The 26,387-nt window shown below is 45.2% G+C and overlaps 1 protein-coding gene and 1 long non-coding RNA gene across 3 annotated transcripts in view; one reads left to right on the forward strand and one right to left on the reverse strand.

The window, feature by feature from the left end:
* Positions 1–4,055: 4,055 nt before the first annotated feature.
* LOC135365941 (uncharacterized) lies at positions 4,056–7,439 on the reverse strand. Its single transcript, XR_010414028.1, has 3 exons — positions 7,341–7,439; positions 6,163–6,222; positions 4,056–4,276 (listed from the first exon to the last, which is right to left on the reverse strand). It is a non-coding gene; the product is annotated as an uncharacterized LOC135365941 (long non-coding RNA).
* Positions 7,440–11,190: 3,751 nt separating this feature from the next.
* The window catches only part of LOC135365942 (tRNA N6-adenosine threonylcarbamoyltransferase, mitochondrial-like), a 28,323-nt gene continuing 13,126 nt past the window's right edge, over positions 11,191–26,387 (forward strand). Inside the window, exons 1-6 of one of the 2 annotated variants that reach the window (XM_064598597.1) lie at positions 11,191–11,275; positions 11,998–12,097; positions 15,358–15,515; positions 18,851–18,980; positions 21,387–21,591; positions 25,989–26,107. In XM_064598597.1, the coding sequence (XP_064454667.1) occupies positions 12,062–12,097; positions 15,358–15,515; positions 18,851–18,980; positions 21,387–21,591; positions 25,989–26,107 (648 nt within the window). In that variant the 5' untranslated portion in view covers positions 11,191–11,275; positions 11,998–12,061. The other variant, XM_064598595.1, reaches the window with a different exon arrangement.

Below are 26,387 nucleotides of genomic sequence, written 5' to 3' on the forward strand. Positions count from 1 at the left end.
CGTGCTGAGCAGGGTTGACCCAGCGCTCACTTTCCGCATGCCAGCACGTACCTCTCGTCAAGAGGTCGCATTAATTCATCGAATGCGCCTCGACGTGGCCTTCGCAGCACAGTGGCGCTTGAGACAAGTTAACTCTCCCCACTGTAGTCACTGCGGTGCTGTTGAAGATCTCGAGCACATTCTTCTCTATTGCCTACACTAGCACCCTTCCCGCTCCGTACTCTCCGCCTCCCTCAACGAGCTAGACTCCCGTCCCCTCTCCCTCACAAAATTGCTTGGTCCCTGGCCGCATCCAGCTCACCAACGCTCTGCCCTCAAGGCTCTCTTCGCCTTTTTGGACGTCACAGCACTCCGATCCTCATTGTAACGAGACCCATTCCTTCATTCCCCGCTTCACCTCCGGCAACGGGGTAGAGTATCGCCCCCGGCGATGAAACTCCCCACCCATCCTCCTGAAATAAAGTTGTTGTCAAAAGACAACACACACCAAAGCGCCATCTGGCTCTATGAATCGTCACCAGCTCGCCACCACCCTCTCAGTCCTCTCAACTTGATATATGATTTCCAAACGTTTACACGAACTACAGGTCAAAATTACCGGACAATTATCAAACAACAACGGATCACCCATCTTTATGAACACTGGGGGGGGGGGGGGGGGGGGAGAGATATGTTTACTTCAAAAACACAGCGACATTATCCATCTGCGTGTGAACGTATTGTGGCAGAGTCCCTGAGGCACAAATTGTATACTGATAAAATAGCATATCTTGTGGATGAAGTTCATTGTAGAAAGAGTCTGAGCTTGGGCAAGGCAACAACAGAAAGGACACGACAGAAGCAGCTCCGGAGCCGCTTATATATTGTGTACACCCCGCGGTTATACACGTCTACCCCAATAAGGTATATTGAAAAACCTTCTCTTTTCGCAATGCGGGGAAGATTTGGATGACGTAAATGGCGGTGACCAAAGCGGAGCCTGCTCCGTTGCTAGCTCCCCTGGCCCCAGGAGGCGAGCAATCAGGGAATAGACAGAGTTGGATCTCAGAGCCAGAGGGCAGAAGGTGTATAACATCCAAAATGCAGCGCAAGGCCAAACCCCTTTCGCGCCCGAACCTCAGCTGCTGAATCAGGGATGGGCATCAATATTTCGTTTGAATATTTAAATATGAATACAAAATACTTTGTTGAAAGGGGTGTTTAAATACTCTTCGTAAATAATTTTCATTATGGGTATTTATTTTCAGTACGAGTATTTAAATACCGTAACTGCTTCTGTAAATACTGTGAGGAGGATGTCATCTGGAATTGCAGAAATAACGATGATCATAACAAATCACCAAGGGACAATAGCATTTATTTGTTAGATTATCATGGCAACTTTAATAGTAGAAGTTTCTCGAGGACTGCATCTTTTAGGCGTCTTCTGTTCTGCTGCACAATCAGATTCGCAAAGGAGAACAGCATCTCAACAGGTGCCGATGAACAAAGGCTTGTATTAAATTTGAACAAGGTAATCAGCCGCAACCATTGTCCGCAACAACAGGGAAAAACTCGCCGTCTAAAATGGTTTGTCGCATGCATTCTAGCTCAAACAATGCGCCCCAAACTCGCCCTTCTTCCCGAAAGGTCAAATGCACGGCGACTTTTAAGACATATGAGTCAGTATATTCGGTATTTAATAGCATTTATAAAGTGTTTACAAGAATAGGTACCCAAAAATTTATATTTAAATATAATTATAAACATATTTTTTCCAGTCTGTATTTAAATACAAAATATAAATACAAGTATTTATATTTTAAATAGTATTTTAATTACAATGTAGTTAAATAATGCCCACCCTTGTGCTGAATAAATTATTACCATTATATTCTTTCTGCTTTACACCATAGATGTTCCATGAACACACAAGGCGCTAAGGGCACTTGAAGACTTTTTGCATGCAACCGGGCTTATGGACATCCTATGACACGGTGAATGCGTGATGTGTCCTGTGTGTGCCCCCGGCGATTCCGCCACTTTACTCTCACTTGGGCGCAGCTCTTGAACTTTTGACCTACATGTTGAACTCCATTATCGTCTCTATTCGTCTCTGGACATCATCCTTTTGTGTTTTCATCATTTCATCATCGGATTGAACTTTCTGTATTAAGTGTACTGGGGTAGCCAGTTTGACTTCGTCGAAACTCACATCCCCAGTTTTTTCTTTATTCACATCACATCACATCACATCACATCCATGAAGAAGACCGAGAGACACGGACACAGAAGCGGGACGACACATGTAGGTTCTCAGAAGACGTGTGTCGTCTTCTGTGTCCGTGTCTCTCGGTCTTCTTCATGGATCTATACCAGCTAACCTGCACCCTTTCCCTTGTTACAATAGATGTTACCCGCGAATATCGGCTGTGTTCATCGACGCGAAATCTTCACTACAAGTCATTGAGAACAAAGGCTTGCGAAGCTCGTGCGACCCTGTTGCGACGGATGCGGTAATGGCTTACCGGCGTGTCTATGAAACAGACTAGTTTTCCAGTGGGTCTCGTGGTTTCGGCTCATTGTGGTGGCAGGGTGGGAAATGGGCAGATTGATTGCGCCGCCAGAAGCAGCTCCTTTCTCTCTCTCTCTTCTTTTTTTTTTTTTCTACCAAGAGTACTAGTACTGCACTGCTGAGAGGTGTCCCTTGTCCCGTCCCTCCGCAATAATTTAGTGACGCTCCTCGCTTTCCGCCTGTGTGCAAGTGACATCCTTTCCGCATCTAGGCTTCCAGGAGCGAATTCAGCTATCTCTTTCGGGATTCCACGAAACACCTCTCCTCAGGATGTTGCGTTAATCCATCGGATGCCGTCACTGCGGTGATCTGGAAAATCTTGAAAGCGTCCTTCTATATTATCCGCACTGACAACCTTTCAGGAGTAGCCAACCCCCAAGGAGTAGCCAACCTCAGGAAAACACTTACAGTGCCTCTAAATCAGCCTCATACTGTTGCCCTCACTATGGCAAAATTGCTTGGCTGATGGCCCCAAGTCCAGCACCACCAACACTTTTCCCTTGAGGCACCACTTACCTTTTTGGACAGTCTATAGGGACAATCTGATTTGGAGGCTTATCACTACACTTTCTTCAAGTTACCGTGAACAATGTGGCAGATTATCCCCTTCCTCTAACGATGCAACACTCCCATCACCGTCATTAAAATAAACTCGTTTTTGGTTTCTCTTTGGGGTTTACGTAACAGTTCGCTATTTTTCGGGACGTCACCACACTTAATAACTCGCAGTACTTGCCCCCCCCTCCAACCACCACCACCTTAATTGCATTTTCTAGGCCATGGCACCCAAGGTAAGCCTAACCGTTCTACTTTCCGGCCTGCTTTCTCTGTTTTTACGCAGATTTTGCCGCACCCATTGGCGTATGTAGCTAAAAAACCGCATAAAATATACGCATGGGGTGACCTACATTCAATGTGATGTGGGTTTTATTGGCTTCGTGGCTTTTATGTTTCCTCTTTTTTGTTTTTTTGTTTTTTTGCGAGCCACGCGGGTCCATTTCTACTACGCATCGGACGATACTAGGGCCCGGAACTTGGACTTTGCAATAGCGATCGTTATCGCTATACTTGAAGTTTGCACGCTCCAAATCCGCTTTCGTATAGACTCGCGTAAGAGTTCGTGGCGAATCACCACCACCACCACGGGTCGAAGTGATGCAATTAACGCGCACCAGCTCGCGTGGCTCTCAGTGGTTATGGCGCCGAGACTGGGAGGTAACCGGGTTCGAATCCCGGTGCCTGCTGTGCTGTCCGGGGTTTTTCCTGGCTTTTCCTCGGACGCTTTCAGTCATATGTCGGCACAGTTCCCTTAGAAGTCGGCCCAGGACGCACATTCCCCCAAGGTGTAAGTCGTGATGTTGCCCACCTCTGTGAGGCCGAGAACGGCGAGCCCCTTTCACCAGCTGTACCACCAATTAGCGCGCGTTATGGTGTACCGACAAGTTGAATATCGGGGTCCTGGGTTTCAGGGCCGATGATACAACATACCAACAAACACAGCTTTTCAACGGATTTCATTTATTCTTCATTTCACACGTGCAATCCTTCAACCGTTGTTTGGCGCCGGTGCCTTGTCCACAAACTGTTGCAAGTAGTCGCATATTTGGTCAACTGGAACAGCTACCAGTACATCCTTTAAAAGCGCCTTCACGACAGGGTGATTCAGCCAGCTATCAGCAGCGCGTTCGGCCAGTAGCGCGTGGTGGGCGCGTTGGTTCAACGCTGTTGAATGGAAACAAATTATCACAATGGAAACATTATTTTTTTTCCTCACACGTAATTACTGCATCCTGTCCATTAAAGGCCGACCCACTTGGTGCGTATTCCGGCGCGCAACACGTTGCGTATCAACGAAAATTTCACACGCAGAATCCGCTTTCTTAGGTGCAACGGAGCGTCAAGAGGGTTCTGAATTTGGGCCCGTTATAGGCAGGCTCCCGAGCGCCATATCCCGGGTTCTCAGGGCAGCGTACTCTTAGTGTCTCCACTTAATGGTGTTTGTGGGGCTATCCGGAAGCCGAGCGCCAGAGCCACTCAGCGCGCGCCACCTGTCGGCCTTTCTTCTGTCGTCTGCTTTTAATCAAACATAGCAGTAGACCATAGCAGTCCTCTATAATATTATAACTATTTGCCGCCGAGATCCGATGATTCCGGAAACACAAAGAGCATGGGCGGTTGCAACGTGTTGCAACGGTTGCGCCATTTCGAAAGGCAGTACATCGGAACATGCGTCACGCTCCGGAACTGGCCACGCCCTTCCCCAGCGTTCTCCGGCTCCCCGGTTCCGGAGAAGGGATGTGCAGGGTGCACCCGGGGACGTCCACCGGACGTCACTTTGGAGGTGTTAAGTGATCGCCTGAAAGAGGGAATGTTCCCAGAACACGAACCTAACGCTCCCTTTCACGCCACGCATAAGAGTGGCGCATGCGCAATAGTCAATGGAAGACCGTCCACGTATCACGCGTATTGAGCGGAAGAAAAAGGGGGTTGCCAGGAGACTCGCGGTATCTCGCGTTCACGGGGTGACCCATACTTACGCGACCATGTCTCTCGCTCCGCGTATTCAGGGCTCCGCGTTTCACGCGCTCTGCTTTCGCGGAACGTTTCACGGAGCGAAATACGCGCCATGTCGGTCGGCCTTTAAAAGAGAAGTTGACCACACGAGTCGCTTAAAGCCCACCGGTACACAGAATGATACACATTACTCCTGACTCGGATGAGAACTGGGGCGCACGGGTTTTGCAATATCTACCGTGAATGGAAAGTGTCACAAAAGGGCCGTGTGCACCCCATTTGCAGCAGAGTGAGAGAGGGGATGATATCGTTTTTGAATTGTCGTCTGTTCGGAGCGAACGTTGAAGGGCTACACGCAAGGATCACGTGAACACTGTTAGACAAGGACCAGTGAACCCTACTGTTCTGTTCGCTGACTGCGGACCGAGTGGGTGAAGCCGAATGGGCAGGCGCGCGCATTCGGCCAGTTCAGCCGTTTATTTCGTCCTCTTTAGAGGCAAAAACGAAACCAACCAAGTGTCAGCTGGGTTGAACATCGTCAACCAACAAACACAAGGTCCACGTAAGAGAACTGATGTTCTCAGGCTGGAACAACATAGAAAGGACAAATACATACAAAGCCTCAAATTGCCTAAAAAATTAACGATGAAAGATGGAAGTCGCTGAAAAGGTTAGCCAGCTGTAGTACTCGAACACGCATCTTCGGGATCACCAGTCCAGGGCTCTACCGATTGAGCTAAGCTAACACACCTCCCCAGGGACTTCCAAGGGCGCATCATGTGAAGGGACAAATCAACCAATCTCTCTCTCTCTCTTCATCCCCGTTCACTCTTACATTTTTCTCACTCATACACACGATCACAACTTAGCTCAATTGGTAGAGCCCTGAACCGGTAATCCAGAAGATGTGGGTTCGAGTCCGATAGCTGGTTAACCTTTTCAGTGACTTTCATCTTTCATAGTTAATTACAAGGTCCACGCCTACAACTGAACGCGATGCCATAGTAAAGTGCCTAACGCCTGGTGTGGCCTGCTTATTCCAGCGTATTTCACAGAAAGCAAACCGTAATGAATGCTCGGAGAAAGAGACTAACCAGATATGGCAGGCACGACAATAAGAAGGAAGACTATGGCGATCCTCATGTTGGCTGGCGCTGAAAATGAGAACCAAAAGCACAAATAAAGACAACTAAATCAATGCTGTTCCCATTATAATTCCCATAGTTCCATCTTGCACACGCTGCATGCACGCTCGTAATAATTAGAGAGATTATTAGAAGAAACGGCTTAAGTCCGCCGTAACGGCACTCCTATGCACTCCCTATACAGGACCGAATATTTCAACTCTCCCTAATTACCCGAATATCTCTTCTGTATGTATTTTAGTTTTCGTTTAAGCGGGCGTTCACACGGGCCAACTTTCTGCACCAACTCGGACCAACTTTGGACTTGGTGGCAGTCGGCCGACATCACCGACCATGACCAACTCGAGTTGGTGGGAATCGGTCGCCGAGCAAAAACTTCGGAGAGTTGGTGGTGGTCTAACCAATCAACGCGAGAAGCATTGCCACGTGACCCTCGAGGGCGTCGAGCGATTTCGTTTCTGTCGTATTGCCTGGCATGGGTTCAAATCCTACAGGGATACATGATAATTTTTGTTGTTGTTGTTGTTGTTGTTGCTAGCGCCATATAAACATATCAATAGGCATTTTTTGAGATACTGGTGACCTTCTGGCGAAGTAAAATGACTTCGTTTTGATTAATGACAGTTAAAAAAAAAGTCACCAGCGGTTGGATTTGAACCTATACACCCCGATTGCATTAAGGTTGATTGTGGGCGGAGCTAACGAGTTGGTACGTGTGAACGTGGAGACTGTACCGTCTTAAAGTTGGTCCAAAGACGTTGCTTCGAGTTGGTCTGAGTTGGTGCTGAAAATCGGCCCGTGTGAACGCCCCCTAAGCCGTACTTACTGCTTATTAGGTCTATTTATTTTACATGGAGAGTTACTGCTGTACGTATGCTCGCTATTTACTGGTGCTCGCGACGGTCTTTTACGTAACCAAAGAAGGAACAAAAGACGGGATACATAATTCACTGAAAGTGTTACGTAAAGCAAAGAAAGCCTACTGCCGAGCAAATCTGCTGCAAGCCCGTATATCTTTCCTGTACGGGTTCATATTCTAAGACGTTGCAGTTCAACATTCGTAAAGACAGGCCAGATAGAACGACAAATTCTCCACAATAATAATACGATAATTCGGTGGAACTCACGGACTTTGCTGGTAATAACGTTGAAGTTGGGTAACGTTTGGCGGCAGACCTGGTTACGCACAGGTATTTCTTACCAACGTGTGCGCTATTTATCGAAGAATGCTTACTCTGATGTGCACGATGAGGCTTCCCCTCCAACGCCATAAACCAACAGAAACCGTGTACCACAATGGCGTCTCACCGTTCACGACCTATTCTCCCGTTCACCCTCAATGCATACTCTGGCGCTTCAGAAAGTGGTCAAAATTTTTGTTGCGTCGATAGCTTCGGATTTGACACATTCGAGTGCTATAAAACCACGAAGTAGGTATTTATGTTTTTTTTCTTTATTATTTGTTTCTGAGGTTCTTTGTCGCAAACTTTGGAGCGGGGAGTACTCCCATTCAGAGGGCACGCAGTGATTTCGACGTCGTTCGAAAAACGACGGCACAGGCACACAAGCGTGCATTCAGTCGCCATAATAGTGTATTCAACGTCGGTGCGCGGAACGTGCTAGAATAGGCAGTTTCGTTGCAAGGCGACTCTGTATGAGAGAACTTTCACTGAACTATACGAGCAATGACGCTAAAGAAGCAGCCATGTTTTCCATAAAACCAAACACAAAGGTACATGTCGTGCACACGCTTTCACCAAGCCAGCCATGTCGCTTGCGGGAGCTTCCTGCAGAGTCAGCGATTAATTTCAAACATGCGCAGGAAATAAAAGCTATCTGGATATCCTCGGGATTGCCCTGAAGATGCAAGACGCGTTAGAGTGTCGATGTCGTTAAATGTTGCCCATTTATTTAGAGATGTTTCCGATAAAATAGAAGAAACTCACCACAGAAAGAAAAAGATGTTCAAAGAAGGCGTTAAAATAGAGACTTCTCACAGCTTTGGGTGTTAAGGAGTAGTGAAATAGAGACCCACATATGACAACTTAGCACAAGTCGATTGTTAAGAGTAAGTGCATTGTTAATTGTAATATTCAGTAATTGCTCGCGTAGTCCGGTCCCGCCCACTGTCAAAGCCGTCTCTTTCCTAGAGTCTCTGAATAAGCCACGCCTCAATGTATAGACGCTGAAGCAAAAGGGTGAGTTGGACCCGCAATGTTGCTTCCGTTTGACCTCCAGCACCACCTACTCTACTTCGGCAGTAGAAGTAGATGAAGTTCTGCAGTTGAAGAAGCTAACACTTCGAAGAGCGCTCCATGGATGGCGCTGGAGGTCAAACGATACTCTGAAGCTCGTAGCTTATTTCTTTAATCTACTCTCTACTCTTTCATTTAGAATGTGGGACGCCTATACATCAATTTTGTTATAATACCGAGAGGTGAGGTGAACTCTAAACATATTCCCACTTGTCAAATCCAAGATAGCCAGTTCAAGCCGTACCAAAAACCCTCAATATTATATTTCAGGTGCGCACTACGTTTCGGTGCTGTATTGCTGCGCGAGGTCACCGCGATGTCCCCACAACCGGTTCCCTCGCGAGCTGCAGCTTGTCTCAGTGGGGTCCGTCATTGGCTAGGAGAGCGAAAACTCCCCCACTTCCAGCGTCTAGAATTCGGTGTTGCTATACGCTGGAATATAATGACGTGACTCGGTTCCAAGGATAAGGAGAGACTCGCGCGGATTATGCTCTTTGAATAGCATTGTTTCGTGTTAAAGACGCTCGCTAGAAGCAAAAGAATTTCATGTGTGGATATCGTGAGCTATGTTGTTTCATTGGGCATAATAATTGGAGAATGTTCCTCGACCTGTTTTGTGCCCCTTTAAGTCGGTGACAACTTTTTATTCTCCAGTTATGACGCCCGGATTTCGGAATGTCTTCGCTTAAAATACACATGGACATTTATAGACCTCTACCCTGAGAAACGCCATCATGACGTTGGTAGACAGACCGAAACCGAAGCACATCGGAACGGGAGGGCTGGGCTGGGTTCCATGAATGGGCTCTTGTTCGCTGCCTCCTATTGAAAGAACAGTAGGACCGAAGCTCGCGTCCCTTTCAGGGACCATCGTAATCCCCTCAAAACCGTGGCTTCAGGCGCGACCTCTCTTCTAATTTTGAGCCTAGGTCAGCTCTACCAAATTGGTGGCGCTGTCGAACATTATGACGTCATTTGTTTACGAACAAGGACAGTTCTATAGACGGGTAGCAGACCCAGTGGGAAACGACTCCCTGATAAAGAGCCCTCCATAGTGCATACATCAAGTCACAAACAGTACCATCCGTAGACCAGTAAATCCATACACCATGCAGGAGCATTAAGTCAAAACTGAATCATAAGTGTAATCAAGTACACACGAATAATAAAAATAAAGTAACGTATGTAGTGATTGCAAATTGCTATTATCCAACAAAACGATTTTAGTTTGAGCGTTAAGAGTTTTAGGTAACAATCGGTCCCATGCGCTTATGCTGTGGGAAAGAAATTAATATTTACCACAATAGACGAGTTCAGAAAATCCCAGTGCTCTTTGCGCACGCATTGTATCCTGGGCGCTTGCTGAGCAGGGGAACGCAGAACAATCCTTCATATTTCACATTCGCTGACCTTGACACGTCTTGGACGATGGACCGGTAGGGAAGATATCGAAACAGTGCGGAGGCCACCCGTTTCTTTCGTATTAGTAAACTCCCATAGTTCATAGCGACGCTAAGCACTCTGGGATTTTCTGAACTCGTCTATTGGTTCTTACTATTGGTATTGGAAGATTGAATAGCCCGACCGCTCCTGCTCTGCTATGACGTTTTACTTTAAGTTGATCATAATTCAGAATTTGACTCTAGCGAGTAATATATGATCGAGCTATGGTTAGCATATTATGTGAGATTACTTGGTGAACATTTAGTATTCTAAGACTATTCAACACGGAACTAACAGGAAACAGGTATGGTAGTCTAAATATTATTTTTATGGCACGGTTTTGCAAAATCTGTAAGGCACGAATATGTGTATTGTAACGGGAGCACAACATGTGAAGTGTGAATGAGCAAATGCAAAATACAAATTAAGAAGTACTGATCGGATTAAAACATTGTCGAGTTCTAGCAAGTAGGAATATTATAAGATTTTTTTTTAGATCTGCCTTCATGTGGCTGAAAGCGCAAGTGCTTATCAAGCCCAACACCGAGGAATTTTGCCTCATTACTATAGCTATCGCACAGAAAAAGTTGCGTCGAAGAAGCTACGTTACATGTTAGATGCTACTTTCGACACCAATTTTGGCACGTGCTCAACCGTTGCGGACTGACGCGGCTTGGATTTTTAGCGTATATTGCGTGCAAGAATTGCGAAGCTCGACTGCTTACCACACGCTCACCATATTTTACGTCAAAAACTGTAAACGAGATACTGATATCTGTTCATCTACGGCAAGTTCGTTGGTGCGCCAGTCTCGCTAAAAGCTAGCAGTGTATATCCTTCCACTGTGTATTTTTCCCAATTACAGCCCCTGCGTTTCTTGGGACACAGTTCTTCCCCACACAGCTTTTTTCGCTCTTTTCGTCTTTTCTTTTTTACGCGGGAACAGCAAGTCGGCTTCTGGAGGCTAACCTTTCCCCTCTTTCTTTGTTCTTTCTTTGCAATAAACATATACCCCCCCCCCCCCCACGCACACACACACACAAACACAGCTGCTCTAGATGCTCTAGCTAAAACCCACGGCAAGTAGCCACCAAGAGAGTGACGACGTCCACCAGCACGAATTCTATCTTGGGCGTCGTTTTTGTTTCGTTTTCGGATACATGAACATGATGAATGAACATGAACACCTTTCGTTTCTGTTTCCATTCCAGTTTCGTAAAGAATGGTAGTTAACGTTTCTCGTTTCCTTTGCAGCGTCCAGCAACAAGCGCAGCGGCACGTCTGCAAAGCAACGCCGCGGTATGGCCGCGGCATGGATTGGCGAAGAAAGATGATAGATGCATCGGCGTCGCGCAACGAAATCCGTACGATCTCATCCAGCAACAATGTCCAGTTTGTTTTGGTTTTGACCGGTTTGTTGTTCCCGCGTGCGCTTCTCTAAGCCGGAGTTTGGGAAAATGTTATGTTCATGGGCGAGAACACGAGGGTGTCTCAACATGCGCAAAGCTCTAAATAGTTTCACGCGAATAAGCAAAGTTAGAGCTCAAGTGAGACAGGTTTCACAATCAGTGAGCGGCGTGCACGTTTTGGGTATCGAGACAAGTTGTGATGAAACCGGCGTGGCCGTTGTTGACGGGAATGGTAACGTTTTGGGTGAAGCTTTGCGGTCGCAGTTACAGACTCACATTGAGTACGTACACAATTAAATGTATTGGTGCGCACGATTAATGTTGTCACCTGTTTACGTTCACGGTGAAATCGCAGTCGTTACTGAGTAACTGTAGTTGGTAAAACCATCAACACACTTCCCCATCCTGTTCTTTTCCCACTTTTTCGTCAGAACGCTATTTCTTGAGCGTGTCTAACCTTGCATAAACTTCTGAAATGTAACGAAAGCTTTTTCGTCTTAGATAATGACATTTTCTGGACCAGTCTTTGATCATGTCACGTCGTTTTTAAGATCACGTTCGTCGAGATTTCCACATTTCACGCATTTCATAAAACGCCTGCCACAGTTGCATTGCTACAGGGACGTCGATACGAAAGAGATACGGTGTTGCGTATATGGCTTTTTGCATTTCTGCAGCTTTGGCGGAATCATCCCTCCCATTGCCAGAGATTTACACCAGCAGAACATTGAACCAACTGCTATGGCAGCCCTGGAACAGTGCCCTGTCCAGTTAAAAGTAAGGCACACGTTTCCTTAGCATGTCCAAAGTTCACTGCTTTCTGACGTGCACACACACACACTTTGTACAGGTTGGGACAAAAGTTTACGGAACACACGAGCGGCGTATTTTTTCCTCGGGACGACACCCTAGCGGCGGTCGGAAGCGGGATAGCTCACTCGTTCGGAGGGGTGGCGGTAGGCAGCCGTGCTGGAAGCGACGTACTGCGTCAGTTTTGGTATTGAGCGTGCTGGGAAAATTGAGTGCTATTCATCTGTCTCGCAAGGAAGCATGTTGCAGGTGCTAGGGAGCTCTCTGCTGTAGATATGATAAGAAGGACAGATAATGCGGGTTCACAATCAGCTTTTATTGCAATATAAAATGAAAAAGTCGGGCGCACTTGGCCGAACAGAATAAAAAAAAAAAAGAAGAAGAAACTGAAAGGACAACGGCAAAGCCAGGGCTACCCCTTTTACCAAAGGAGTAGTATTTTGCGCTTTCTACCGCAATGATAGCAGCCATCCGTCATGGCAGCGACTTATATAGGCGATGAATGAGGCCGATATCGCTCTGAAGATCTGTCCATTCGGCTAATACCATTTCCCACATTGAGTCCTTTCTTCGGATTGGCCTCTGCTGACTCATCATACGGTACTTGAGGTTGCCCCAGATGTTTTGTTATATTTAAATCGAGGCTTGTCGAGACGAGAGGAGCTGTGGGAAGCAAAGTGGTCTTGGGTAACCTGGACCTGTGGATAAAGCAGAGTTGAACCGCCCATCTGGGCGAACGAGTGGTCCGAGTCGCTGATAGCTCGGGCAACCACAGAAGTCAGGTTTGGCGCCTGGGCACTGGATAGCACGCGTCACGCGTACTGGGGCATGAACCTTTGCGACAAAATAGTCAGTTTTACAAAAACAGGCAAAGTTATCTATAAGAGTAAATAACCTGGCAGTGTATACCGGGTAGCTCAGGCAACCCCGTATATAGTAACGCCTCTTCAATGGGTCAGGACTCCACTAGTGTGACAAGTGCCGCGAACTTGGATTACGTTGTTCTTTTATAAAATTCCAAGATAGAGGATGAGAAGGTTTTAGGGAGAGCCTACTAACTAAAATGGGTGAGGTATCTTGTCTTCAATAGTAATCTCTAGACTGCATCGTAGTACAGCGTCTTGATTATCACATAACGACGTAACCTCAAGGGATTCTTGGCCGCGTCTCAGATTCAAATTGTTGTCATGAGATACCTGCGAAAAGCTTAAAAGATGAAAGAGAGCCGGTCCCAGGCACATGTACCAGAAGGATAAGCATCGAAAAGAGGCGGGAGATTATCGGACTCTCCCAGGCCGGAGTGTCCCAGCGCGCCATTGCTCAGCGAATCGGCTGTTGTCTATCTTCGGTCAACCGCATCGTTCAAGCATACAGAGACGAAAATCGAATTGAAGATGCTCCCCGAAGCGGTAGGCCACCGTCGACCACGGCCGAAGATGACAGAGCCATTATAGGAGCCACCTGCGCGGATCCTTTTTCCACGGTGGTGGACATAAAGCGGGAGCTCGGCCTGGGCGTGTCTGCAAAGACAGTAAGGCGACGACTCAAGTTTCTGGGTCTGGAGTCTGGCGTCGCCGTGCAGAAGCCGCTGCTCACTGCGGATCACACGGCAGCTAGATTACAGTTCGCCATTCGACACCAGCAGTGGGACGTTGCAGAATGGGGAAACGTCGTGTTTAGTGACGAAGCGGCGTTCAGCACTCGATGGTCACAAACAAGACGGGTGTGGCGGCCCCCCGAAGTCCAGGTATATAATCTTTCATTACTGTCGTAGAGATCTTAGCCCCTTTTTGTAACACTGTCTATTTTGTCACAAAGGTGCATGCCCCAGTACGTGTACCGGGTACTATCAAGTGGCCGCCAGACCGTTACGGTATGGGGCTACCCGTCTTACCAGGGGCTCGGGCCACTTGTGCGCCTTGATGGGCGCTTCAACTCTGCGCTCTACATTGAAGTCATCGAGAGCTCCCTGCTGCCGTACGTGCTTGACGGACCGTTCCCCGACGTCTGTTTCCTTTATCAGCACGACGGCAGCTCTATTCACATGTCCAAGAAAACCCAGGACCGCCTGGAGGACTTGTGCATCCAGCAGCTCCCCTGGCCTGCGAAAAGCCCGGATTTAAACATAATTGAAAATATCTAGGGCATCCTCAAGTACCGCATGATGAGTCAGCGCAAACCCATCATAAGCAAGGACACACTGTGGGGGGGGATATGTTTATTAAGAAAAAGAAAGGACAGGTCAGCCAGACGAGGGTCGGCTTGCTATTCCAAACAAAAGGGAAGGGGAAGGAAAGAAAAATAAGAAAAGAAAAGGGGAGGAAGGAGGAGAAAAGGGGAAGAAAAGAAAAATAAGGAAAGAAACGGGAAGAAAAGGAGAAGAACGAAGCAAAGGAAAAGGAAAGGAGAAGAAATGAAAAGAAAAGGAAAAGAAGAAAGAGAAAGAAGAGAAGACAAGGAAAAGAAGAAAGAAAAAGGAGAAAAGAAAAGGAAAAGCACACTGTGGGAAACTGTATTAACGGAATGGACAGCCCTCAGGAGTGATATCGGCCTCATTCACCGCCTCTACGAGTCTCTGCCACGACGGATGGCTGCAGTCATTGCGGCAGAAGGCGCCGTAACAAAATATTAGGCCGTTGTAAACTGGGTAGCCCTGGCTTTGCTGTTTTTGTGTTCCTTTTCTTTTTTTTTTGTTCGGAAATTAAGTGCACTCAATTTTCTTTTCATTTTATATATCATACTCATTCTTTTAATTTTGCAATAAAAGCTGATTGTGAACTGAAAATTGCCCTGGATTATCAATCCTTCTTATCATATCTACAGCAGAGAGCTGCCTAGCATCTGCAACATGTCTCCTTGCGAGACCAGATGAATAGAACTAAATTTTCCCAGCACACTCAATACCAAAACTGCCGCAGTACGTCGCTTCCAGCACGGCGACCTACCGCCACCCCTCCGAACGAGTGAGCTCTCCCGCTTCCAACCGCCACTAGGGTGTCGTTCCGAGGAAAAAATACGCCGCTTGCGTGTTCCGTAAACTTGTGTCCCAACCTGTACACCTGTGTCCACTCTTACACCAAAATTACGAAAGGCAGGGTGCTGCAACATCTTTTTGCTCGTTTTCTGTTGACCACAGAATCCTGCCGATTTCAAAATCCCGCTCCTTGGAAAATTGTGGGATTTAGCAATGGGTCATATTTCAATTGACTGAATTTTGTTTTGAGCAGGACATCGACGCGATTGCAGTCACTGTGCGACCAGGGATGTCTCTCACCTTGAAGGTGGGCCTGACATTTGCTAAGGAGTTGGCGAAGAAGCATCGTAAGCCTCTCATCCCCATACACCACATGGAAGCACATGCTCTGGCAGTACGCCTGAAACACAGGTACGCTCAAGTGTGCAAGTGCTTAGGAAATGTACGACAAGAATCTCTACTATTTATGAATAGAGTGTGGATAAATATACGGTAAAGATTCCCCAAAATATGCGTGTGCAACGAGTGGAATCTGTTTAAAAGGAACATTAAGGGACTCAGGGGAGAAAATCTGTCCCATTTATAAGGAGTTCCGTTTACTGTGTTGCTTTCGATTCCCAGTCTCCCAGTCTGTGAGACTGGGGTATTCTGACGAATTGGGGTATTCTGGGGAAACATGATGTATTCTGACTGACTGCAGGCATGCCTTGTCCACACTACCAAGCATTTTTGAAGTCCTTTGGGGTCACCACGTTGAAGCCTTTGAGTTGGGGTCCAAATCGTGAGGCAGTAAAGGCATCCCGCAGCTTGTCCTTTTCAAGAATAATTCTTGTTAGAGTGCTTGACGTTCCATACTCCCTCGCAAGTGCTGTTTTAGTGTGGCAGCCAGTCTCGAAACTGTTTAGAACTGAAATCCCTCTTTGAAGAGGAAGGACATGATGTACGTGCTTTCCCCGATTCCCTAAACAGTTTAGCACTTTTCCTGATTTCCCTAACCAGCAGCTAATAGCTGAATGCCATTTGCAATGGCATTCAGCTGTTAGCCGCTGTTAGCGTGCTTACTGGAATCATGGCCATACCGGAAGCGGAAGAGCTGAAGATGCGATGCCGCTCTGAAATGTTCAGTCAATTCTGTTAGCCCGGTGGTGCCCAAATCTTTGTTCCGATTAATGGGGACGTTTTTGCATTGCATAAATTCAAATCCAAACAACCTTGTTGTGTTGTTCCATTACAGCAGTAATTCTGTTCAAGCGATTTCCGTTCTGTGAGATTTCACTGTATGCAGTAAAAATCCTCAATCCACCCAATCATTTTCGTTGTTCTTGTTACGAAAGCAATGCACCAAATGCCTCTTTAAAACGAAGAAGTGAGTATTTTATTAGGGATAACACAGTAAAATAAAGCCACCTTCGTTCTGTAGCACTAGGATGTGCGCTGATGAACTTTGACCGGCGGTGGCAGCATGCACAGTTTACCACCGGTGGCAGCAATGGCACAAAACAACTTTCATCGCGATCAGCAAATACGTGCATGATTGAGACGTGTTTACGTCATGCCTTTAAATATGAATAGTTTCTGTGTCGTTACTAGCAGACAAAAGCAAATCTGACACGGCGAGAGGGCTACAATGTGCATTTTCACATCCGAAAATAGGTGTGAAGATGCCCTAGGCACGCCAGTTTCAAAACAGCGTCGGCGTATCGAAAATTACCGCGGCAGCACACATGTCTATGCAGCACACAACAAAGAATCCTTGCATCACAGATGTAAATCATGGAGCTTAAAGGGATGGTCTCGTACAGCCGGGGCGGTTCCGAAACTTAGCCAAAATTAGTTTCACGAGTACTGTACACATACAACTGTCAAAGTTTCATTCAGAATAACCAAGTCGTTTTCGAGGAATTTGTCGAAACGTGCCGTAAGAGCAGACGACGAAAGCTGCGCTTCTCTCATGCATACGTCACGTATGACGTCATCCTGCGGGTGCGTCGTTGTTGTCATGGTAATTGTAACTTGCAGAAGCACCTTGGGTTGAGTAATCCCCTTTGCTCTCGAAACGGGGACACTCAGGCATATACCTCCGCGAGCGGAGAATGTAGTCCGAGCATTGACTGTGGGGTCTCCCATAATGTGGCGCACAATCGGATACGTGGAAGCTAAGGCACGTGTTTTCTTTCCGCGAGTATTTAATGCGGTTTTTAAATAAACACGTACTCCCTCTTTATGTACGTCGTCAGCGACACTTCATTTCGAAGCATGATCAGTGTACAATGGGGAGTGTAATGGAAGCGCGCGTAATATATTTTTGGTCGGAGCTGTAATGCGACCGCGCGCGTCGATGGCCAGCGACTTCAGATTTGGGATTGTGGATGGGGTTGTTCTGCGACTTTTAGCTTGTCTCTGAGGATTAACATAGATGTTCTGAACTACCATGCTTGCCACTACTTAGAATGCGCGTTTTTCACCTGAGAACTGAAAGAAAATGTACGAGAGTTGCCGCGGTGCCCAGTAACTTCTGAAAGTCGTCTGCTCACGCCGATGCACTAGCGCACGCAAAAGCAGACGATTTCTGTATCCTATCACGGACTTACCCGCAGGGGGACGTGGCCGTTCTTATTGTTGCCAACACAGATCGCGGCGTGCTCTGCAATCTTTATCATTTTAATTCGGTTATTTAATAACTGTAGCGTGTTTTGTCGGGTAAATTAGCAGTATTCCATTTTCAACAAAGGGCAATTGAATGGTACACTTTATGAAAAGGGCAGGGGGTACGAGACCGTCCCTTTAAGGGTTGCGGTCGTGATTGACAAAATAGCGTAAACGCACGCCATCTGGTTGACGAAGCCCGTGATGAAACAAGCCTGGGCATGGGCAACATGAAAAAGCCTTGGCTTTGTATGTGTGTGTCCCTTCTATGTTGTTCCAGCCTCAGAACATCTGCTCTGTCATGCATGTATGTTTGTGTCTTTCGTGTTGCCCATGCTCAGCCTCGGTATGTCGGTAAAGGTCTGAACATGGGTTGGATGGAAAACATGACGTTACACAGCTGACTCAAAGTTGACTGAGCTCAGTGTGTGTAGTCTTTCTTTGTGTTTTTAGTGGTGTTATTCGAGCAGGGTGTCTACCAACCTGGAAAACTGGGAATTGTCAGGGAATTTTGACGCGACTGGAAACGTCAAGGGATTGTCGGGGGAATTTGGCCAATGACAGCTTAAGTCAGAGAAAATTGAACCTCTGTATGAAATAAGGGGATAAGTCAATTGATCCCCTTTTTGCTATTTTTGCTGCAATGCCATCTACATACCAGTATGTACCTGCCAAAGACAATTTAGGAGCCTATTGCAATTTATTGGCTCGCTACAGGAGGGTAAGAAATGGGAAATGCATGTATATCAATGGAACGCACAATCAGATCAGGCCCCTTTTCTCAGTTTGGGCTTTTTCGACTTATCCCCTTATTGCATACAGAGGTTCAATTGTTGACAAGTGCCATGTTGACAAGAGGCAGAAAAGTGGGGCAGCCTCACTAATACTCAAGAAAAGATCTGTCTTATGGGGGATCCTTATCAAAATGTAGTAGCACGCACCAAGTTCCCATTTGTTTTGGTCAGGGAGTTCGCTTGAAATAGTCAGCGGAAACCTGGGAAAGTCGAGGAATTTGAAGGCTACAATTTGGTAGGGACCCTGGCAAGGTGCAATACCAGCGGGGCTAGTCGGACATTTTAGGTATTGCACTTCTTTTTTAGAGTTGAATTTCCTTACTTGGTCCTCCTGGTCTCTGGTGGTCACTGTCAGCTGGCCGTTGTCCAAGGGGTTGGCGACTTCCTTCTCTTGGGACAGACACTAGATGATGCACCGGGAGAAGCTTTTGACAAGGTATTCCATTTCCTGTCCAAGTTGTAGCAATTATTGCTTTCGCAGATCTCGAAAGTTACTTTGTTTTGGACAGTGATCGTGTTTATTTTAGGAGCCATAAAATGTCCACTAGAGCTGTGTGAATTGCAAAATTTCTATAGCGAATGGTTTACGAATATTTCACATACACTGCCAATCGAATTTGAATAATCAGCAAAGACCCAATTTGAATAATATCAAATACCTCTCTGTGAAATATTTGTTGTGCTCATTCGATGATGTTCTGTTCCAAACATGTGAGCCTTTTCAACAAGCATAAAATATCGTGAGAGAGGGGCCCATCTGTGTTGTGTGCGGTAGACTGCATTAGTGGGATGAACTGCATTGAGAGTTCGTCAACTGATTCCACGCCGCCTGCCTTGTGCTCATCTCCTCATTTCTATGTTTACACTGTGAATTTTGTGTACTTACCTATAATTTCCTGTATTCTTTTTTTTTACCAAACTGCACATATTTTTATCTCTTACTGAATATAACTCTGGAAGTTGCGAATACATTTACTGGAACATGCAATGCCCAGAGTACAGTTTTGACCATGAGCTCACAATATTTGTAGACTTTAGTGACGGAATATTGTAAACAGTGTAAAGCTGGCTTCACCTAGCCCATGAGTGTCATGAGGGGAAGCCGACTTGCGGAATAGAGCGGTACACCAAAGTGCGTTAAGGCAAAAATGCGGGCAGGTTGGTACATCATGATTCATGAATGACAGAAAACTGAACGTACTGACACGAAAAAGAGAGCGAAAACTGGACAAACAGAGGAGACACGTACAGACAGGTGCTCCCTGTGTGTACGTGTCTCATCTGTTTGTCCAGTTTTCATGCTCTTTTTTTCTATTCGCACCAAGAGAACGGTGGCGGTAATGTTTTTACATCCCAGACAGAATGATAGCTGGGACTTAAAAGGTCCTTGAAAGACCCTAGAATTTTTGTTCCCAAATTCGGTGGGAAGCTTTTAGTCTGTACTTGCAAGTGCAAGTGGGTGAGCAATCAAATGTGAAGCCACTTACCAAAAGAAAGAGACGGAACAATTGACACCCTTGCACATTGTGACGAACGTATCAAGATGGGGTAGTTTCACAGTGTCATCATTGACAGAAAAAGTTTTGGCAAAACTCTTTCCAAGACGTAAGTGCTATTTTATTGAAAGCCTCGTAATTCTCCAACTGTGTTTGTAAATTTTGCTGTGTGGTGACAATAACCTGCACAGCAAAAATATTTTGCACGGGGGCTATACGTACAACTTGACGAATGAGGTGAGCTTTTGAGCCGTATTAAATGTCCACCTCGTAGATCGTTTAAAGGTACCGTAAACACAGTCTGATAATCATGCGCTGTCATGTAGCCCATAGAGTTATAGCTCATACAGGCTGTTTGCTCTAACGTGTCCCGAAATTTTATTTAAAGCGAGCGATAAAAGAGAAATGAGCGCTACTTTTCAGGTACTTGACTAAGAAACAGGTGCTACTAGTTAAGCAGTACCTGTTTCTTACTCAACCAGTAGAAGAGTACCACTTGCTTTTCTTTTATCGCTGACTTAATATAATTTCTGGACACTTTAGAGCAAACACCCTGTATGTGACTAATGCCTGAAGTTTTAGGGTTTAGCCCGACTCTTCCCCGAATTTGCACCCCGAATTGAAGGTTGTCTCTTTTAGGGTGCAACCCGATTTTTACCCGCCAAATTGCCCTCGCTGAGATGTCTGTAGGAATGCACACTAACTTGTTTGGCAACAAATGCACTTACATCACCATTAGTTCCAAACCTGTTCAGTTAGTATGAGTACTTACTGAGCCCAATTTCTCCCCGAATTTAGCTTACTAAAGTTTTTCCACCATTGAATTTCCACCAGCATGAATTTAGAGCACATGTTTATTTGCCCAATTTTTACTCCCCAAATTTAGAAAAAAAAATTTCCAGAAAACTTCAGGCCTTAGGTTTCGCGTGTCCCCACAAAATTTTGAAATTCCATCAAACTTTTGGTAAGTGGTCGAGTTGTTTGCTGCAGTAAAATTTCAAAAGCTTGGTTTCCAAGGTAAAAATCAATGCTGGTAGACGTCAATATCGCAGAACACACGGCACAGTTCAGGTGAAGCAGTCTGATGCTGGAGCAGGTGACGCTGTCTGACGAGCAATGTGTAATGGTGGGGAAAACGTCAATGAGAAATTGTTTTGTGCTCTCTCGGACAGTAGTTGGACAACAGTGGTATCAGAAAAATGGCTTTAAGTCATGAAAAAAATAAACTGTGCTTGTTGAGTTGCTGTGTTGCTTGTTGGGAAGACCTTTCTTGACACATTTTGTGCACAAAGTGTCACAAATTTGTGTAATATTTTAGAACTTGACACAGTTTTTATCCCTTCAAGTTATCACGCAGGTTAAAACTGCAGAACATTCCCGAATGCGGACACCTAAGCGGAGGACAGGCAATAGAGTTCTTGGCGAGGAACGGCGATCCACGGGCCTTCTCATTTCCCGAGCCAATGACTGCTCATCGTTCCTGCGACTTCTCCTTCTCGGGGCTGAAGCATTCGGTCCTGAGGCAGATTCTAAGATTGGAGAAAAAACACGGTGAGGGCCCAAGGTGTCCCATTCTGTCTCAAGCTGAGTGCTAGGGCTGAAGGCATCGTAGTGAACACGGTTTTATAACTGTTGCCGTCCCAGAAAGTTTCTGTTTCAAATATCTTGACTTTAAAGTTTTAAGCACACTGATATATTTATTTATTTCTTATGTTTGTATATCTTTTTTGTATATTATACGTATTCATATTAGGGGTGTGCGAATCCGAATATTTTACGTCGAATCGAATATCGAATCGAATGAGGGAAAAAATTCCGAATACTCAATCGAATAACTAATATTCGTGCAAAATTTATAATATATGACTTTCGCACTAAAAGTTTCCATTTTGTAGCCCATGGCTTTAGTCTAATTTTTGTGGCATTAATTGTCACCAGAGAGACATGCAATTCTTCTGTTGAAAGTCCCTACTCTTTAATTTTACATGAATGTGCTTCCTGCTTTTCAGGTGAGCCTACACTTACTGGAGTGGTTACCTTCATTTCAAAATTTTATGTCAGGCAACAGCATGTTATATGGATGAGGCTGTAATTGTTTCAGACAACCACAAGCCATTTCTGAAACAAACAAATTGGCATCCTGCCTCAGCTTTGCCATGAACACCCTTTAGTTTCTTTGCTCCCGCCCTAGGAAGTTGCACTACTGAAATTTTAGACGTAATGGACATCTTTAAGACACCCTTCTTGTTTGTGGGCTGAAGTCATTATTCAAGAGTCCTAACTTTTTAATGGCAACCTCACAGACATCAAATCAAAGTCCCTCGTCGGCACCGCTAAACTGCATGTGGGAGGGGCGCCACCCCTTTCACAGACGATCTCTACAAAACTAACTTTGGATAACGTTATCTTAAACGAAACACTGTCCCGCCTGTGTTGGTCCTGCAGCAAGAGCAATTTCGTAAAGCAGGCTTCACCTCATGCACGGAGGCATCAGGTGAAGCCCACTTTCGGGTTGTATCGTTCATATTCGTGGAATAGTCGAATATTCGAAAAATCGAATGTTGGATATTCGATTCGCGAATCGAATGGTTCGAGCGTTTGATATTCGATTCTAATTCGAGAAAGAATTTGAATATTCGCACATATTTATATTTCTTATATTTCTATGTTCATATTATTTATATATCACTTAACTCTGAAAAGTAAAGCCCTCTGTTATCTTTGTCATTAATATGTTTAAATGTTTGTTCCATTATTTTGGCAAAAGTGCTAGTCTTTCTGTTTCTGGTAAAGTAGAATGTGCGCATTGGCTGGGGTTTTATCGCGTCTAGAGCGTACCGGCCTCCAGCCACGGCTCTGCTTCCGTCCTTCCACCCCTTCCTCCTCTCCAGCTCTATCCTGCTGTCCTCTCCACAACAACAGGGTGCCTTTTGTTCATTCCCCCTTTTGTGCCCCGATCTCTGCATAATGCAAATGTACAACAATAAAGGTGAAGGTAGTAGTTGTTATTTTACCTGCACTTCTCCTGCAATTTCACACAATGCAATAACAGTGCCTGTGTCTCTTCAGATTGTTTGCTTTTGTAACCTATGCGTATACGAAGAGGGGAGTCAAGTCCTGTAGATCACATAAACAAAATACAGAAGCCGACACTGAAGATTTTTGTTTAAGTTTAATTTGTACAAGCTTTCGCGTGGAGGTCCACGCTTCCTCAGGTACAAAGTAAAGTGGTGACACACATAAGTATATATAGTATAGACACTGCTGTACAAAGAAAGGGAAGGGGGAAAGGAGATATGGTGCCACATGTCTGTGTACAATGAATAGCTGGGCAGATGGATAAGTGACCTCTAACCGTTTAAGAACAGTAAAAGGTGTTGTTGTGAACAAAAAGGCTCGCCAACCCAGTTTCGCGGAAGGGGGGTCAGGAGTATGGGAAACGAGTGGCCCAGAATGGACAAAAGGGAAGGTTACGGATTTAGTAGCTATATATCTATATTTATTTGTGCACAATTCTTGAATCCCCACTTTCAGTCATCGTCTGGTACTCCGTTAGATAATCCGTAACCTTCCCTTTTGTCCATTCTGGGCCACTCGTTTCCCATACTCCTGACCCCCCTTCCGCGAAACTGGGTTGGCGAGCCTTTTTGTTCACAACAACACCTTTTACTGTTCTTAAACGGTTAGAGGTCACTTATCCGTCTGCCCAGCTATTCATTGTACACAGACATGTGGCACCATATCCCCTTTCCCCCTTCCCTTTCTTTGTACAGCAGTGTCTATACTATATATACTTATGTGTGTCACCACTTCACTTTGTACCTGAGGAAGCGTGGACCTCCACGCGAAAGCTTGTACAAATTAAACTTAAACAAAAATCTTCAGTGTCGGCTTCTGTATTTTCTTTCGTAACCTCTGACACCCCAAAATTCAAACATATAATAGGGGTGTGCGAATATTCGGGTTCTCGAATTCGAATCAAATATCAAGCGCTCGAACTCTTCGATTCGCGAATCGAATATCCAATATTCGATTTTTCGAATATTCGACTATTCCACGAATATGAACGACACAACCCGAAAGTGGGCTTCACCTGATGCTTCCGTGCATGAGGTGAAGCCTGCTTTACGAAATTGCCCTTGTTGCAGGACTAACACAGGCCGGACGGTGTTTAGTTTAAGATAACGTTATCTAAACTTAGTTTTATTTATTAGTTTAGTTATTCTCTGATGTAAAATTAAAGATTAGGGGCTTTAAACAGAAGAATTGCATGTCTCTCTTGTGACAGTTAATGCCAGTAAAATCACACAAAAGCGGTGGGCCACAAAATCGAAACTTTTAGTGTGAAAGTCACATATTGTAAATTGTGCACGAATATTCGATTCGATATTCGGAATTTTTCCCCCCATTCGATTCGATTCGACTTAAAATATTTGGATTTGCACACCCCTAATAATATACTTTAATGATTAATTTTACAGTGACATGACCAACTAGAACATGAATACTGTCCTGCAATGTTTTACTACATGAGTGCTTGTTTGGTTGTCTGTACTTTTCGCTCAGTCAGCAACTTGAGCTGCCGCAAGAGTATTTTTGACCTGATACTTGTACTTTAATTTGAAGTAGTTTGTGACAAATACAGAAACAATGCACCAATTTTAGCAATTATTTCATTGTCTCTACGACAAGTCAGTTCTCAAAAGTCTTCATTGGATGACATTCCTTGTGACTGACTTAAGAAGTCAAGTGGTTGTTAGCATAAATGTTGTTCAAAAGAGACCTAACTACTTACTCAGCCTGTATCTGTTTTAATTTGTTTTTTGTTAGTGTCTCAATGTTGGAGTGTGTGAAGGGAAATGTGCAAGCGAATGTGGCCAGTGTGAATGCGTGTATTCTGCTGTGCTCGTATGTTGACGAGGGTATGATATCAGTGTAGTACAAACATCCTGCCATCAGCTAAAAGCACGAATGGATCTAAAGGGGATTTGAATGATGTGGCCTGCTCATTTTCCGTCGCCACTAGGTGCTTCAGTCGATTTTGGCAACGTATTAGCTGCCCTAGAGCGAACTCTTCCAGAGAAGTCTTGGATTTGCCCCTGACCAGAGGAGAGGTGAAACTGAGTAACTTCCAACAATTGATGATGCAGCTGAACACAGGGAAACCTGCTTTACTGTAAAAATTATCTCTATAGGGGTATAATGCAGCCAACCAAATGAAATGAAGCCTTTCGAACAGTATACAGTAAAAGTGCATACTCAGGTTCCAGTCTGGTTTATGCTCGCCTTTTGTTTACGTTGAGGCAGTGATTATCACCACACCCTCTTATATACAGCTTCTCTTTACATGTTTTTATTAATCTCTATAGCACAAACAGATGGACACTGGAACTTCTCTGTGTGATTAGCTGTAATCTAATCATGCAGTGATCCGAAGTCCTATTGCGTTAATTGCTGTAAAAAAAAATAAAAAAATTTGAGAACAAGTATACAAACAAATAAATTATGTGCAAGAAGGCATAGTTATATCATGTGTTATGAATACAGCCTGAAGTTTTTGGGAAATTTTTTTTTCTAAATTCGGAGAGTAGGGACAAAAAAGGCATTTGGAGAGTAAAAATCGGGTAAATAAGCATGTGTTCTAAATTCATGCAAATTTGGGTGGAAAAACTTCCAGTACGCTAAATTCGGGGAGAAATTGGTCTCAGTTACTCAAACAAACTGTACTGGATTGGTACAAATGGTGGTGTATCTGCGTTTGCCGGGTAAAAATCGAGGTTTCACCTTAAAGGGGCAACCTTCAATTCGAGGAAGAATCGTGTCAAACCCTAAAACTTCGGGCTCTAGTTACGAACTACAAGTGCAGATCACGTGCCGTGTTCATGTACTGTTTCCGAACGTCTAAGTTCCCACTCAGACAAGATGGCTGTGCATCTTGTTCCTTTTAGGGATAGAAGCAGATGCACTGGTTCCCGAAGTGGCCGATATGTGTGCTTCCGTGCAACATGCCATAGCCATTCACCTCCTGCGGCGCACGCAGCGTGCCATCAACTACTGCTTGCGTGAGGTAAAGTTAGGATGAGCTCTGTATTCGCAGCGAGATCGACCTATAGGGGGCGACACTGTCGCCTTTATGGTGTGGACGACGCATGGGTCGATGTTGGGAGTTGATGGTTCTTTTCTGTAATTCTTGCGTATACAGTCGCCGATTTTTCGGACTCTGCGGGGATCTCGCAAAAGTCAGAATAATCGAGCGGTCCGAAAAAACGAATTTCGCTTCAAAATAAACTTTACTAAGCCCTAGTAGACTGGAAAAATTTGTGCTTTCCTAACGCGCTTCCAGCTCT

Source organism: Ornithodoros turicata, chromosome 8 (assembly GCF_037126465.1).
Source record: "Ornithodoros turicata isolate Travis chromosome 8, ASM3712646v1, whole genome shotgun sequence".
Taxonomy (NCBI): Eukaryota; Metazoa; Arthropoda; class Arachnida; order Ixodida; family Argasidae; genus Ornithodoros; species Ornithodoros turicata.